This window comes from Caenorhabditis briggsae, assembly GCF_000004555.2.
Source record: "Caenorhabditis briggsae AF16 supercontig from assembly CB4, cb25.NA_067, whole genome shotgun sequence".
Taxonomy (NCBI): Eukaryota; Metazoa; Nematoda; class Chromadorea; order Rhabditida; family Rhabditidae; genus Caenorhabditis; species Caenorhabditis briggsae.
This window is the reverse complement of record NW_025543274.1, coordinates 1-16382: the sequence shown is the minus strand read 5'-3', so window position 1 is coordinate 16382 and position 16382 is coordinate 1. Positions and strand designations below refer to the sequence as shown.

The window sequence follows — 16382 nt, the reverse complement described above, 5'->3', positions numbered from 1 at the left end:
GGCCACCACTTCAAAATAGCCTAAAAATGTCCTAACATGACCTGGTGTGCTTTCTAGGTCATTTTGAAGTGGTGGCCGAACTTTTGCAAATTTTGGTTTTCTAGGCTACCACTACAAAATGGCCTAAAAAACCAAAAAAAGTGCTTTCTTTGAAATTCGCAGATTTTGGAAATTCCAAAATTTCAACAAATCGGTGTGTCCCGAAATCCCGATGTCCCCCAATTCCCATGCTTACCCCTTGATGTGCATGCACACTCGCGTATTTGACGACGCCACGATATAGTATCGCATTCTTGCGCATCTGCTCTTCCGCCTCATTGTTCTTATTGCCAAATCTGAAAAATTTTAGATTTTTGAAATTTTTTCAAAAATCTGAAAATTTTGAAATTTTGAGAAAAACAATTTTTCAGCCAAAAAAAATGTTTTAATCTGAAAATTTTGAAATTTTGAGAAAAAAATGTTTTTTGCTCAGAATTTTAAATTTCCCGCTTTTTTTGAAATTCATCTAAATTTACTCCCAAAAAGTTCCAAAAAATTCTTTCAGTGATGTCCAAAAGCCCGACAAAACCCCCACGGCCTCCTCCACGGACGCGAACCGCCGCCTCACAAGGCCGACCGTCGGCCCAAAAGCCCGCGGCGGCTCGAAACTCGATGGCCAGGACCTCGAAATCCCAAGAAAGCCTGCCAAGTCCAGAGCCTCCTTCCAGGCCGAATCGGGCCGCTGCGGCCGCTGAAAGCCGGTCTAGAAGCCCTAGAAGATCCGTCTCAGCAAGAGAATCAAAGCCTAGAAGTTGTCGAGCCGATGGCAATAAGCCTCCGATCTTCCGATCTCCCGCCGCCTCCGTATCAGTCACAGCGACGCCAAGAATGTCCCTCGAGGAGCCAGAAGAGGTTCCGAAAGGCCGGAAATCTCGATCCAAGAAAGACTTGTCCGTGTCTAGGCCGTCATACATAGCTAGAAGTCTAGCGGATGGTTCTGTAGACACCACAGAAGTCACTTTGCATAGTCCAGGACCCGTGAAGTTCTCGTCTAGCTGGATTCCGACGGAAGCCGTGCGAGCCATCAGTCTCACCGGCTCGAATAGCCCGCAAATCGAGAGGGTGAAGAGCCCGGAAGGTCCTCCAGATCCTCCACCTATGGAATCTGAACGAGTCCGAAGCTCTCCAGGTGATCCTGGAACATCAGATACCAGTGGTGGAAGCCCTACTTTACCTCCAGCAAGGTCTAGATCCGGTGCTAACCGTGATCAAAGGGATCCCATAGGTGTTAGGACGTCAGGTACCACACCTAGACCTGAAACTCAAGATACTGTACCTCCAGCAAGGTCTAGATCCGGTGCTAACTGTGATCAAAGGGATCCCATAGGTGTTAGGACGTCAGGTACCACACCTAGACCTGAAACTCAAGATACTGTACCTCCAGCAAGGTCTAGATCCGGTGCTAACTGTGATCAAAGGGATCCCATAGGTGTTAGGACGTCAGATACCACACCTAGACCTGAAACTCAAGATACTGTACCTCCAGCAAGGTCTAGATCCGGTGCTAACTGTGATCAAAGGGATCCCATAGGTGTTAGGACGTCAGATACCACACCTAGACCTGAAACTCAAGATACTGTACCTCCAGCAAGGTCTACATCCCAGGCTACCCGTGATCAAAAAGATCCCATAGGTGTTGGAAGACCCAGACCTGAAACCCAGGATATTGTACCTCCAGTCATATCTCAAAGCCCCGATCCCATGCTAGATGACATGCCAGATGCCCCTGTTCCTATCCAGGCGCCTAGAAGATCTCAAGAATCCGGGAGATTCAGAGAATCCTCTTCGATTCAAGCTTCAGAAAAACCCTATTGGCAGGTTCTGCAGGAGCAGGATCCTCATCAGATGGTTGACGACGACGAAGAGGATCAGGATAGATACTACAGAGACCGATTGGAAGGTCGCTGGGATGATCACAAAGATCTTTATCGAGATGAGGAGGATCGATCTGAGCAGTCGTCAAGATCCGAAGGTTCAGGATCTTCCGACGAAGAGCCACCACCAGCTGCGTACGAACCATTTGAGGTGGAGAGGCCAGACTCGCCGTCGTGGCGTCAGAGAGCCGCCGCCCAAGCCTTGCCGTCCAAGAAGGCAAAGGTTCGGAAGATCAAGAAGGGCTCTAGGGACATCCCATCAACGTCAGGGGGTGCTTCAGAAGGCTCGGACGATGAAGATCAGGAAAGAACCCCAAAGAAGATTCGAAGGATCGAGAAGAATGATTCAAGGGATCCTCCAGACTACGACGATGACGAAGATGACCTGGGAAGGATCCCAAAGAAGGCTCGAAGGATGCATTCATCAGCTAGACCTCCACCATCCGACGACGACGACGATGACCAAGTGACACCTCCGAAAAAGGCTCGAAAGGTCCAGAAGACCCCAAGAAGAAGTCCGACACCAGAAGACGTTGAACCAGAAGACGTCCGGCCAGAAGACGTTGGATTAGAAGCATTCGGAGATTCGGATGACAGGATTCGGGTGATGCTGGAAGTCGAGTCAGGCAACGATAGTGACTACGATGAAGCGGAAGATCGTGCCCTCTGGGATGAGCCCAATAAGCGAGAGTGAGTTTATTTTTTTTTATTTTTTGAAATATTTGAAATGGGGGTACTGTAGTCCATAATGAGGATACTGTAGCTCAAAATTGGAGATTACTGTAGGTGTCTGTAGATGACTGTAGGTCCTGTAGATAGGGATACTGTACTGCCTAATAGAGATACTGTACAGCCTGATAAAGACACTGTAACTCAAAATGGGGATACTGTAGCTCTCATCTCGAGATACTGTAGTCCATAATAGGGATACTGTGTCTCAAAATTGGGGTACTGTAGCTCAAAATAAAGAAGCTGTGGCTGAGAATGGGGATACTGTAACTCAAAATGGGCATACTGTAGCTCAAATGGAGATACTGTAGCTCAGGATACTATAGCTCAAAATTGGGATACTGTAGCTCAAAATTGAGGGTTACTGTAGCCTAAAATTGGGGATTACTGTAGCTCAAAATTTAGGATTACTGTAGCTCGAAATGGAATACTGTATTACCTAATGGGATACTGTAATCCAAAATAGAGATACTGTAGCTCAAAATTGGGGATACTGTAGCTCAGGATACTGTTGCTAAAAATGGAGACACTGTACTATCTATAGAAGATACTGTAGTCCATAATGGGATACTGTAGGTCAAAATGGGGGGGGGGGTGCTGTAGCTCAGGATACTGTAGCTCAAAATAGGGATATCGTGGCACAGAATGACTAGGGATACTGTAGTATGGGGAAATTATGGATCTCACCTCGGGATACTGTAGCTCAAAATAGGGATACTGTGGATCAAGAAGGGAGGATTACTGTAGCTCAAAATTGAATACTGTACTGCCTAATGGGGATCATGTGACTCAAAATGGGGATACAGACGCTCTATAGCAAGGGGGGTACTGTACTGCTTAATAGATGTACTGTACAGCCTGATAAAGATACTGTAGCTTAAAATTGAGGATTACTGTGGCTCCAAATGGGAGGATTACTGTAGCTCACTCAATTTGAGATTTGAAAATTTTGGGGAACCAAAATGGACTAAAATTAGGGGTAAATGGACCCGAAATTTGCACTGAAAATAGACCTAAATTGACCCGGGGATACTGTAGCCCAAAAAAAGGATACTGTAGCTCTAACCTCGGTCTCTTACACAGCCCGAAATCCAACAGAAACACATGATGATACTGATCCTCGGTCTCGCGTCCGATACAAAAATGCGACGGTTTAATGTCGCGATGAATGAAGCCATTGCGGTGGAGGTCGCGAATCGCCGTCAGCGTCTGTTCGGCCAAATGGAGTCCGGTGGCGATGCTGAACTTGCGATCCTTGTTCACGTTGTGCATCAGGTCGAATAGATTGTCGCCGTACTGAAAATATGGAATGCAGGATAAGAAGGCGTGGTTTTGGAGGGGTCTAAAGAGGTCTAGAAGGGTCTAGAAGGGTCTGGAAGAGTTTGGAAGGGTCTAGGAAGGTCTCAAAAGGTCTAGAAGCTTCTAGAAGGTTCTGGAAGGATCTGGATATTTATAGAAAGGTCTAGAAGCTTCTAGAAGCGTTTGGAAGCATTCAGAAGGTTCTAGAAGGGTCTGGAAGGATCTGGACAGTTCTAGAAGGCTATGCGAACTCGTGGAATATGCGTTAGCTAGCTAAAGAACATTCATATCGTATTTGCCTCATCAGAAATCGGGCAGGATCTCTAGGATCTTGAAAATCCAGGGCACTAGGATCTTTCTCCGACGCCTTCCAGAAAGATTCAGAATCTCTGGAAGCATCTGGAAGCATCTGGAAGCGTTCTAGGAGCATTCTTGGACATCTTAGGATCTTACAGAAAATACTAGACCCCACCAGCAGACTCAAAACAGTTCTAGAAGTCTCTAGAACATTCTAAGAGCATCTGGAAGCGTCTAGAAGCATCCACACGGATCTACAATGCTCTACAAGGCTTTAGAAGGTTCTTGAAGGTTCTAGAGCCCACAGAAACATGTGGAAGGTGTCTAGAAGCAGCTAGGAACGGGTTCTAGAAGTTTCTGGAACTCTCGGAAACTTCTGGAAGCGTTTTAGACATTCTAGTCACTTCCAGAAAGATACCCTGAGATCTAGAACCATCTAGAACCACCTGGAAGCACCTGGAAGCACCTGGAAGCTTCTAGAAGCACCAGAATCTTATGAACGTGTCTATGATCTTTGAGATCCTTCTAGAACTTCCTTCTAGAACTTCCTTACCAATGGCATGACGACGAACAGGAAGCGTTGAGGTACGGTACCACGCTCCTCGATGGTCGCGAAGAACGGTGATGGGTAGTGAATCGACGCGAGCACCACCGACATTTGGCGGAGTAGCTGGAAGCAAAAAGATTGGGACATCTGGACATCTGGACACACTTACCGAACTCTTCATATTCAACGATTCGCACTTGACGGCGAACAACTTCCCGTCGCTCTCTCGTTTCGCCTTATAAATCGATCCGAACGTTCCGGTGGCTAACGGTTTTGTGACCTCGTAGACGCCATTCTGAGCTCGGATGAGCTCTTTTTGGGGCGCTGCCGCAGCTGCTGCAGCCATTTGGAGCTCTTTCTGGAAACTTTGAGAAGAAACTCGGCTGAAAAGTTCCCAGCTGGCTGAAAAACAATCCAGCTCTGGAAACCTGGAAAATCGATAATTAGAGCAGGGAATTGGGAAATGAGTTGGCAGGATTTATTAGATTTATTAGGCAATCAGCAAATTAAAAAAAATATACAGGATAAGAATCGCGTGAAGGCAGCAGCTAAAGCAGCTAGCTATGGGCATACAGTACTCTCGAAGCCTTTCGACTCGAGTTGATAGAAATTTGTAGTGTATTTGAGGAGCTTAAAATTGGTCTTCGACTTGATACATGTATAATTTCGGGGAGCATTGCACATGTAGGCACCCGGGCAGACCAGACGGCTTGTCGTGGAGGTGTAGTAGGTGGCGTAGGATTTGGAGCACTGGATGATGGTCTCGTTGCGGAGGCGAGCAAGGATCGATGCGATTTTCGGGGTGGAGATGGTTCTGGAAATTGAGATTTTTCGTTGGTTTTTGGAAGCTACAGTACCCGGGATGCCCAAAGACCCAATACCACTACAGTACCCCAAAGCCATGAAGCCTCTAGAGCTCTCTATGATGATTTTGACTTGTCTAGTTGCTTCTGGAAGATTCTGAGATAGTCTAGAAGTATCCACAAGCTTCTGGACGCTTCTAGAAACTTTGGCTACTAGAATTTTGGGATCTACAGTACCCCCAAAACCCTATAGAGCGCTCTTTTTGAGTTTGCAGTAACTTCTGAACACGTTCAGAAGGCTGTGGAACCATCTGGGAGGTGCCTAGAAGCATCTGACGACCTCCGGAATCGTCAAGAAGGTTCTAGACGGGTCTAGAACGCTCTGAAGTATTTTAAAGGACCTAGGAGTCTTCTAGAATCATCTAGGATAGCTTTAGAAGCCTCCTTAAGCTTCTAATCGCTTCTAGAAGCTACCACAGAGTTTTGGAATTTATGACATTTTGAAGCTTCATGAAGGACCTTTCTAACCACGAGGGTTTGAAGAGCTACAGTACCCCAAGATCCTCTTAAGCGCTGTATCATGATTTTGACTCATCTAGCTGCTTGTAGAAGACTCTGAAGGCTCTGGAACCATCTAGAAAGTGCCTCGGAGACTCTGAGATGACAGAGAAGAGATTCTGGAACCTTTCGAAACTTCTGGAAGCATAGGAGCTTCCAGGATAATCTCGGCCGCTTCCAGAAGGACTTCCAGGGTTCGAAGGATCTAGAAGCATTACGAAAATCCTTGAACTATCAAATGATAATAGATGGACGCATAGAACCCAAAAAGTCGTAAATATCTTCATCTACAGTACTCCTCTATATCTAGAATAGCTTTTGAAATCCTCTAAAAGTCATCTAGATCGTGAAGAATGTTCTAGAAGCATCCTAGAGCGTCTTCGGGAGACATCTAGAACTTTCGGGCTCTAGAGCCTGCTTCTCGAACAATCTAGGGGGGGGGGGGGTCTAGAACCTTCTGGAGGACCCGGATATTGTTAGAAGCACCTCAGAAGCTTCTAGAAGTTCTAGCGACGTTTTAGAACCTTCTAGATGCTCTTGGAGCTTTCTAGATGATCGTTGGGTCCAGGGTTCTAATTTGGGATGGTTCTAAAACGGCTAGTACCTAGGAATTTGGGGGAAAAATCAACAATGACGGACCTCCATCTGCCCGGGCCGGCCCGTTTGCAACTATGATTTCAAATAACTTCCGCAAAAATGTTTTGCTCCTTGCAGGCTCACAAAAGCCAAGCTCTATCCGGGTAAAGAGCGCGACACGGACGTTCTACCTCGCGCCGAAATGATCAAATGCGACTTCTATCGAAACGACGCCGGTACTTCTTCATGACACTGCCACGTCTTCCGATAGTAGCTCAGAAGACTGCAACCATTGGACCACTACCAGAGGACTATCGAGACTTTCCGGACAAAATCAGCGGCTGGTTTGAGATGGCCGAGAAGCGATTGAAGAAGAAACGTGGGTTTGGAAGGGGATTCTAGAAGGCTCTAGATTCCGGGAAACCCTTCTGGAAACTTCTAGAATGTTCAGAATGCTTCCAGAAACTTTCGGAACATTTTCGAAAGTTCTAGAAGCAGCTAGATGGGTTACTGTGGTCCAAAGGCTTCTGAGCTATCTTAGATGCTTCTAGACACCTCCTAGATGGCTCCAGAGCCTTTTGAAAGATTCTGAAATTTTACCGAAGTTCAAAATTCTGGGATAGTCTATCCTATTCTGGATAGGCGATCCTAGAGGTCTCCAGATGCTTGTAGGCATGATCTTGGGGTACTGTAGATTATTCCAGGATTCTCTGCGTCTCTCTGATGTCCCTTATGTTTTCACCATGGTTTTTGGACTTTTCGATTGTGGCACTTCTGGAATACTGTAGATTTTGAAACAATTTTTCGAGGTGATACTATCAAAAATTGCTATGAGGCCTACAGTATCCCAAAAGTGCCATAATCGAAAAGCCCTACAACCATAGGGGGGAAAATGAAGGATATCTAGGATCCTGGATAATCTACAGCATCCCAAAACCACTCAATGCGCATCTAGAGACCTCCAGGACCTCCTGTCCCAGGGCTTTGAGCTTCCGGAGGCTCTTGAACCATCTAGAAGATGTCTAGACGCATCTAGGATACCTCAGAAGCGTCCTGAAGCTTTTGGACTACAGAAACCCATCTAGCTGTTCTATAGCAAGCTAGATGCGTTCTAGAAGTTCTAGAAGCAGCTAAGATGGGTTACTGTAGTCCAAACGCTTCTGAAGGCTTCTGAGCTATCTCAGATGCTGCTAGATACCTCCTAGATGGCTCCAGTGCCTTCTGAAGGATTCTGAAAGTTTTCCGAAATTCGAAATTCTGGGATTGCCTATCCTATCCCGGATACGCGATCCTAGAGGTCTCCAGATGCTTGTAGGGCAGTGTCTTGGGGTACTGTAGACCTTTTTCAAGATTCTCTGCGTCTCTCAGATGTCCCTTCACTATGGTTGTAGGACTTTTAGATTTTGGTACTTTTGAGATACTGTAGATTTTGATATAGTTTCGATAAAAACTGCTTTAAGATCTACAGTACCCCTAAAAGTACCATAATCGAACAGCCCCGAATTTCGTAGTGATAAGATAAAGGATATCTAGGATCTTGAAACTTCTACAGTACCCCAAGACCACCACTACTAGTGAGAACTCCATGATAGTTTGTCCCAGGGTTTTGAGCTTCCGGAGGCTCTGGAACCATCTAGAAGATGTCTAGAAGCATAGCACAGAAGCCTCCTGAAGCGTTCGGACTACAGTAACCCATCTAGCTAATTCTAGGACGTTCAAAAAAGGTTTTAAAAGTTTCTGCAACCTCTGGAACGTTCTAGACACTTCCAAAGGTTCCTTTTCCCGGGATCTAGAACCTCTGGGAATCCTTGGAAGCTTCTAGAAGCACTGAGAAAGTTCTGGAAACTTCTAGACGCTACCAGAAAGGATTTCCTGGGATCTGGAACCTCTAGAAGCATCTGGAAGCTTCTAGAAGGACAGGAGAGAGCTCTAATCCTTATCTACAGTAACCCCTTTTCTTCCAGCTGACTGGCCATCGCACAAAAAGCGATATCCATGTGTGTGGTGTGACTGGTCGTTCGACGCCACCGTCAAACTCGCCAAACATCGATACGTCCATCGAAATATTGGCGTCTTTGCGTGTCAAGTGTGCTTGACACTGTTTAATCATCACTACAATTTGTATCAGCACTGGCGGATGTCGTGTACACCAGTCACCAAGAGTAAATCCGATCATGAGATGAAGGTGAGAGTGTGGGCCGAAATCGGGCCAAAATTGCATCGAAAACAGGCAAAAAATCCATCAAAAACTGGCCAAAAGCAGGCCGAGAACGGACCAGAAACGGACCACAACTAGACCAGAGCCAGATCAAAAACGGGTCAAAAACTGGCCAAAAACGAACCATTCTATAGCTTCCTTCAGCCTGAATAGTTTCGAACCAACTGAATTGGATATGATAGAAGAACTCAAGAACTACAAAATGCGACTACTTGGGTTACTGTATCTTGTCTATGAACAAAGTTATAAGCCAAAAACCACCCGAGCTAGGCGGTCGATTTTTTTGGCTCTTTGTAACTTTGCTCATAGACAAGATACAGTATTCCAAATAACAACATGTTGTAGTTNTTGAGTTCTTCTATCATATCCAATTTAGTTGGTTCGAAAATATTGATCCTGAAGGGAGCTATGGCAGAACTTTGATCGTAATTGGAAGATTTTGAAAATTTGCCAATTTTCGAGAAAACTAACTTCTTCAGCTTTTCTCCAAAATTCAAAAAACCTAGATTTTTGAGTTTGCCTCGCCATGAGCTTCAAAATGAGTATAAACACGACTAGATTCAGATGATTTTGATGTTCGCCCTTGGACCATGCGCCTTTAAAGTGGAAAACTCGAATATTTCAGAAACATGTCGTGTTTAGGCTCATTTTGAAGCTCAAGACGAGGCGAATTCAAAAATCTATGTTTCAAAAATCTATGATGCAAAATTTGAAAAGTTAGGGACCAAATGAAATTTGCCAAAATGCGCTAAAATCAAAATCTTCCAAATTTGATCTTTTTAGGCTCATTTTGAAGCTCTGAACATGAGGAATTCAAAAATATTGTTCTCAAAAAATGACATTGATTTGAAATCAGGTCTGAGGCTGATTTTCAAATAGAAAAGGGCCAAAAAATATCGAGAGTGTAGCTCGGATGGTTTTTATGAGCCGAAATCGGGCCAAAATTGGGCAAAAACGGACCAGAAACGGTCCCTACCATAGCTTCCTTCAGCCTGAATATTTTTGAACCAACTAAACTGGATATCATAGAAGAAATCAGAAACTACAAAATTCGACTACTTGGGTTACTGTATCTTGTCTATGAGCAAATTTACAAAGAGCCAAAAAAGAATGCACCGCGTAGCTCGGGTGGTTTTTGTCTTGTAACTTTGTTCATAGACAAGATACAGTAATCCAAGTAGTATCACTTTGTAGTTCTTGTGTTCTTCTATCATATCCAATTCAGTTGGTTCAAAACTATTCAGGCTGAAGGGAGCTATGGAAGGGACCGTTTTCGGTCCGTTTTTGACCGTTTTTTTGGCTCATTTTTTAAAACCATCTTTCATGAATTTTGGACCATCTTTGGCTCATGTCTGACTTATTTTCGACCATTTTTAGCTCATTTTTGGACCCATTTTCGGCCCGTTTTTGACTATTTTTGGCTCATTTTTCATGAATTTTCTACCATTTTTCATGAATTTTGGACCATTTTTCATGAATTTCGGACCATTTCCAATAAATTTTCTACCATTTTTCATGAATTTTGGACCATTTTTCATGTATTTTGGACCATTTTTCATGAATTTTGGACCATTTTTCATGAATTTTGGACCATTTTTCATGAATTTTGGACCATTCCTAATGAATTTTCTACCATTTTTAATGAATTTTGGACCATTTTTATAGATTTTTTAAAAATCATTTTTGACCATTTTAGTCGGTTTTTGGATCATTTTTGGCCGAATTTAGATCATTTGTTGCCTAATTTAGACCATTTTTGGCTCATTTTAGACATTATTTCATGAATTTTGGGCAATTTTTCATGAATTTTGGGCCATTTCCAATAAATTTTCTACCATTTTTAATGAATTTTAGACCATTTTTTGCTCATTTTTGACCATTTTCGGACCCATTTTTCAAATATATTTTATTTTCCAGAACATTGATATTTCAACAGTTCGAAACTATGTGCTCTGCGCCATGGGCACCGAGAATCGCGCGCAATCGTACCACGTCTTCGGAGGCGTCTTTTTTATCCCTTCTCAATGGTTTTTGGATACGAAATACAATGTGATCGACCCCCATGAACAGAACGACTGTCATTTGTGTCATTTGGCGGTGCCGACGAAATTTCTCGAGTGTCATGGAGACGTTCATCGTGGACGGTTCAGAATTGACGGGAAGATTTATGGAGACTATTTTTGTCATATTTGTGGCAAGATTTTTAGGTGGGTTTTGGAGCTACAGTAGTCCTACAGTAATCCGACTTTTGGAACATTTGAAAATTGGCTTTGAAACACTCTAGCTAGCTACCGCGGAGATATCCTACAGACTGTAGGCTACAGTCTGACGTTTCGAAATTTCTAAAAGTTTTGAAAATTTCGAATTTTCTGAAATTCGAAAGTTCTGGGATTTTAAAATCGAGGATTTTGAAAACTACAGAAGTTTTGAAATTTTGAAAATTTCGAGTTTTCGAAAATTGCACAATTCGAAATTTCCTACAGTAATCCAACGTTTCCGACATTCTGAAACTTTCGAAAATCGGAAACTTTCAAACTTTTTCCTACAGTAATCCGACGTTTCGAAATTTCTAAAAGTTTTGAAAACTTCGAAAATTCTGAAATTCAAAAGTCGAGGATTTTGAAAACTTCAGAATTTTTGAATTTCAGAATTTTGGAATTCTGAGAATTTCGAATTTTCTCAATTTCGAAGATTCTGAGATTTCCAAAAATTCGAATTTTTGAAATTTTCTGACTCTAGCTAAGCGGAGATACAGTAACCCGACATTTCCAAAATTCTGAAACTTTCAAAAATTCGAAACTTCCTACAGCAATCCAACGTTTCGAAATTTCTAGAAGTTTTGAAAATTCGAAACATTTGAAATTCAAAAATCGAGGATTTTGAAATTTCCTACAGTAATCCGACGTTTCGAAATTTCTGAAAATTTCGAAAAATCTTAAATTCGGAAATTCGAATTTTTGAAATTTTCAAAAATTCTGGAATTTCTGAATTTTTCAAAATTTTCGAATTTCAGAATTTTTAGCAATTTTTAGCAAAATTCGAACTTCGAAAATTCAGAAATTTCAAATTTTGAAAATTTCAGAGTTTTCAAAAAATTTGAACTTTTGAAACTTCCTACAGTACTTCCTACGAATTTCTGAAAATTCTGAAATTTTCGAATTTTTAGGATTTTCGAAAAAAATTCTGAATTTTTCAAAAATAGAAAAATTCAAAAATTCTGGAGCTTTTGAAAAGTCCAATTTTTGAAAATTTCAGAATTTTCAAATTTTTTCATAACTCTGGATTACTGTAGGATTACTGTAGGAAGTTTTGAATTTTTCAAAAATCCAAAATTTCTCTCCAGAAGCCGCTGCACCCTACTGGAACACTGGCGTTTGGATTGTCCAGAAGTCGTCTACTACCTTCCAGAAGACGTCGCCCTAGACGACGAAGAGCTTGTCGGCTTCGCGTGGCTCATCCTCCAAATGGCGATTGCTCATGATAAAATTCTGATAATGGCGAAAAATTCGAGTTTGGCACTGGAAAAATGGGCTCATAGGCATGCGAAAGAGAACAATATGATTTATTTGCTGGATCGATACTATCATTATCCCCAGGAGCTATGGCCACTGAAGCTGGAGACTGGAGAGGATATCATTAGAGATGCGATCCCGATTTTTGGGACCAGAGCTTTTTTGAGAAGTATTAATGGAGAAGTGGTTAGTGATAGCCTATTACTGATAGGAGGAAAAAGTGCTGAAAATTTGGCTGAAAATTCGAAAAAAAACATTTGGCTGAAAATGACCGATTTTTGGCTGAAAATTCCAAAAACATTTGGCTGAAAATGACCTATTTTTGGCTGAAAATTCCAAAAAAATTTGGCTGAAAATGACCGATTTTTGGCTGAAAAATCGCAAAAAATTTGGCTGAAAATGACCAATTTTTGGCTGAAAATTCCAAAAAAAAATTGGCTGAAAATGACCGATTTTTGGTTGAAAAATCGCAAAAAATTTGGCTGAAAATGACCGATTTTTGGCGAAATTTAACAGAAAAAATTGTGAAAATTGGACCCAAAAATCGTTTTTTTTTTCTATGGAATTTTGATTTTTTCAGGTCTTGACCTAGATTTTTTCAGGGAATGACCTAGATTTTTTCAGGGAATGACCTAGATTTTTTCAGGGAATGACCTAGATTTTTCTAGGCCGTGACCTCGATTTTTTTAGGTCATGACCCAGGTTTTTCTAGGTCATGACCTAGATTTTTTCAGGGAATGACCTAGATTTTTCTAGGCCGTGGCCTCGATTTTTTTAGGTCATGACCTAGTTTTTTCTAGGTCATGACCCAGGTTTTTCTAGGTCATGACCTAGATTTTTTTAAGGCCATGACCTCGATTTTTCTAATGGCCTAAATTTTTCTAGGTCATGACCCGGATTTTTAGAATTTGAACTTCCAAATATTGGAAAATTGGAAATACAAGGATTTCAAAATTCCCAGAAAATTCCAATAAAAAAAATACTGAAATTAATTGAAAATTCTGAAAAAAAACTGAAATCCCAGAAAATACGAAAAATCGGAAATTTTCAGCTTGAAATTCTGAAATTTTTCATCAATGTTTTACCATTTTAATCAGTCGAAAACTGATAATTTTCGGAGAATTTTTTTTTGGATTTTTCTCCAGCATTTTCTGCATTTTCTGAAAAACTGGAAAACCGAAAAATCTGAAAATCTGGAAAATGAAAATTTCAGAAAGTTTGTTTTTCAGACCCTCTACAATCCGGATATCGCCGTGCACATTGCGAATCTCATCGCCACCGCCTGTCCAGATTTCTACGCAACCGGCGCCGTTTTTACGGAAATTTTGGGTTGCGAAAGTAAAACGGAAGCGACGAAAAGCGTGTTTCGCATCGTTTTGAGATATACAACAGCTGGTTCGGTTATTTCGACGGTAGGTGAATTCTAGACCATTTTTCATGGATTTTGGACCATTTGTCATGAATTTTGGACCATTTTTCATGAATTTTGGACCATTTTTCATGAATTTTGGACCATTTTTCATGAATTTTGGACCATTTTTCATGAATTTTGGACCATTTTTCATGAATTTTGAGCCATTTTTCATGAATTTTGAGCCATTTTTCATAAATTTCTGGACCATTTTTCATGGATTTTGAACCATTTTTCATAAATTTCTGGACCATTTTTCATGGATTTTGAACCATTTTTCATAAATTTCTGGTCCATTTTTCCATGAATTTTGAGCCATTTTTCCATGAATTTTGGACCATTTTTAATGAATTTCGGATTGTTTAATCCAATTTTTGACATCTAAAAATTCTGTAAATTCCATAATTTTCAGTACAAAATCAATCTGCGCACATGTCCATCGCTTCGTGTCAGTCGTCCACCGAATCTTAGCAGATCCCCAGGGGACTACAATGTGGAAGAGGACTTTACGGCGCATTTCGAAGAATCTCGAAAAATGTCGACAACTGATAAGAACAATCAGGACTACACATGGTCGTGTGTGGGACGAATGCGCGATCAGCTTCAACGGAATAATTGGTTGAAGAGGGACGCGTTGGAGTATACGTGCAGGATTTGTAGGAAAATGTAAGAGCTTCAATTTTGGAATTTTTGGGAAATTCTGATTTTTGGGGTTTTCCGACTCTAAAAATCAAATTTCTTGTTTTTTCTACCAAATCTTTGAATTCCTTAATTTTCGAATTTTTCAGATTTTAAAATTTCTGGTTTTTTGGAATTTAAAGAAAAATTTGAAAAATTTGGAGATTTCCGAATTTTCGAAGTTTTCAATTTTCCGAATTTACGATTAGATTTTGAGATTTATAAATTTTCGAATTTCAAATACTACGGGTTTTTGGAATTTTCCGGTCGGTGTTTTTAAGATCCGAATGTTCAAACTACAGTAATCCAATCGAAATTATATTTTCCTGAATTTTTCGATTCTTTTTGACTCTAAAAATCGAAATTTCTAGTTTTGAAATTTCCGGTTTTTTTTTCAGAATTTTTAGAATTTTTCAAATTTTGAGATTTCAGAACGTTTTCAGAATTCGAAATTTCTGAGTTTCCGAATTTCTATGCGAACCAAACTACAGTAATCTGTGATCGAAGTTCCTGAATTTTCAAATTTCTGAAATTTTGATTTTCAAAAATTCCGGATTTTCAGAACTTCTGATTTTCTGATTATTTGAAACGGTCCTTAAAGATTTCCGAATTTCAGAATTTCCTGGTATCTTTCAGATTCAATTTTTCGAACTACAGTAATCCAATCGAGATGGAAACGTCTTATTTTATCTCAAAAGTTCAGGAATTTTGAAATTATCCAACTTGGAGAAAATCTGAAAAAAATACAAATTCAGAAATCTCAAAATTTCGGAAAATTCGAAAAATCACCAATTTAGCAAATTCCGGCAATGTGCAAAAACCGGTTTTTCTGATATTGGTGCCTCAGGATTTAGAGATCTCTGAATTCAGATTTTTTCGAGAACTCTAATTTTCTTGAAGTAAGATACCGTAAAACCTGTATTACAAGGGCCCCTTTAATGGAGGACACCTCTAATAGAATTGCCCTCCGAGAGGGGCTTGGAAAAAATAGAAAGGGCCGACTCTTCTAATACAGTTTTTATGGTATTTCAAAAATCACACATTCCAGCCTCGGTCAACGATCAGCCCGCGAGCACTGGATGCTGGAATGTGCTCCACTTGGAATTATTCTTCCCAAAATGCAAGATCGTTCTTATATGGACGAAGGTCTGGAGACGTCGATAGCGAAACAGATGAAAAAAGTCGGAGCGAAAGTTTATATTGATTGGGTACGACGGAAAGAGGAGAGAGCGGATTCGGGGAATTTTCAATCGGTTGATCGAATCGGGGAATACAATAAGACGACGTTCTATTGTTCGGACGCCGGGCTGGAGCAGATTCGGAAGGGGTCGGCGAAGGCGATGAGCAATGCGATGAGAAGATATACGGAGAGATTTACTGCGAAGAAATGCATGGTGTTAGAGACGCAGTCAGCGGTGGTTTGTCCGCATTGTGGTACGGTAGATTTAAAAGTAGGAATCCAGGAATCCAGGAATCTAGATACTTAGATTCTTAGATTCTTAGATTCTTAGATTCTTAGATTCTTAGATTCTTAGATTCTTAGATTCTTAAATTCTTAGATTCTTAGATTCTTAGATTCTTAGATTCTTAGATTCTTAGATCCTTAGATCCTTAGATCCTTCGATCCTTAGATCCTTCGATCCTTAGATTCTTAGATTCTTAGATCCTTAGATCCTTAGATTTGTTTGGAATCAATTCCAGATCGCCAACGACGATGAACCATTGCCCATCGTCCGTCAACGCGGTCGTCACGACAACACCGATCCATCAGAAGAGACCCTAGAATCCATGCAACAACGTCTTCAACACCGTCGTCAGGAGAAGAAGAAGCATCGAGAGAT

The 16382-nt window shown here is 41.2% G+C and overlaps 3 protein-coding genes across 3 annotated transcripts; 2 read left to right on the top strand and 1 right to left on the bottom strand.

Moving 5' to 3' along the window:
* Window positions 1-546: 546 nt before the first annotated feature.
* On the top strand, window positions 547-2607 carry CBG26670 (the record flags this gene model as incomplete). The annotated part of the gene is made up of 1 exon (XM_045240920.1): window positions 547-2607. One exon carries the CDS (start codon window positions 547-549, stop codon window positions 2605-2607), a length of 2061 nt encoding a protein of 686 aa, XP_045100656.1.
* A 1008-nt stretch (window positions 2608-3615) lies between these two features.
* Window positions 3616-5131, bottom strand: CBG23947 (the record flags this gene model as incomplete). Its single annotated transcript, XM_045240918.1, has 4 exons — window positions 3616-3643; window positions 3709-3938; window positions 4792-4908; window positions 4955-5131. The coding sequence occupies 4 exons, from the start codon at window positions 5129-5131 to the stop codon at window positions 3616-3618; spliced, it is 552 nt and encodes a 183-aa protein (XP_045091214.1).
* A 1801-nt stretch (window positions 5132-6932) lies between these two features.
* Cbr-sdc-1 lies at window positions 6933-16028 on the top strand (the record flags this gene model as incomplete). Its single annotated transcript, XM_002647956.2, has 7 exons — window positions 6933-7101; window positions 8687-8907; window positions 10858-11147; window positions 12284-12638; window positions 13682-13864; window positions 14276-14529; window positions 15590-16028. 7 exons carry the CDS (start codon window positions 6933-6935, stop codon window positions 16026-16028), a joined length of 1911 nt encoding a protein of 636 aa, XP_002648002.2.
* Between the last annotated feature and the right edge of the window lie 354 nt (window positions 16029-16382).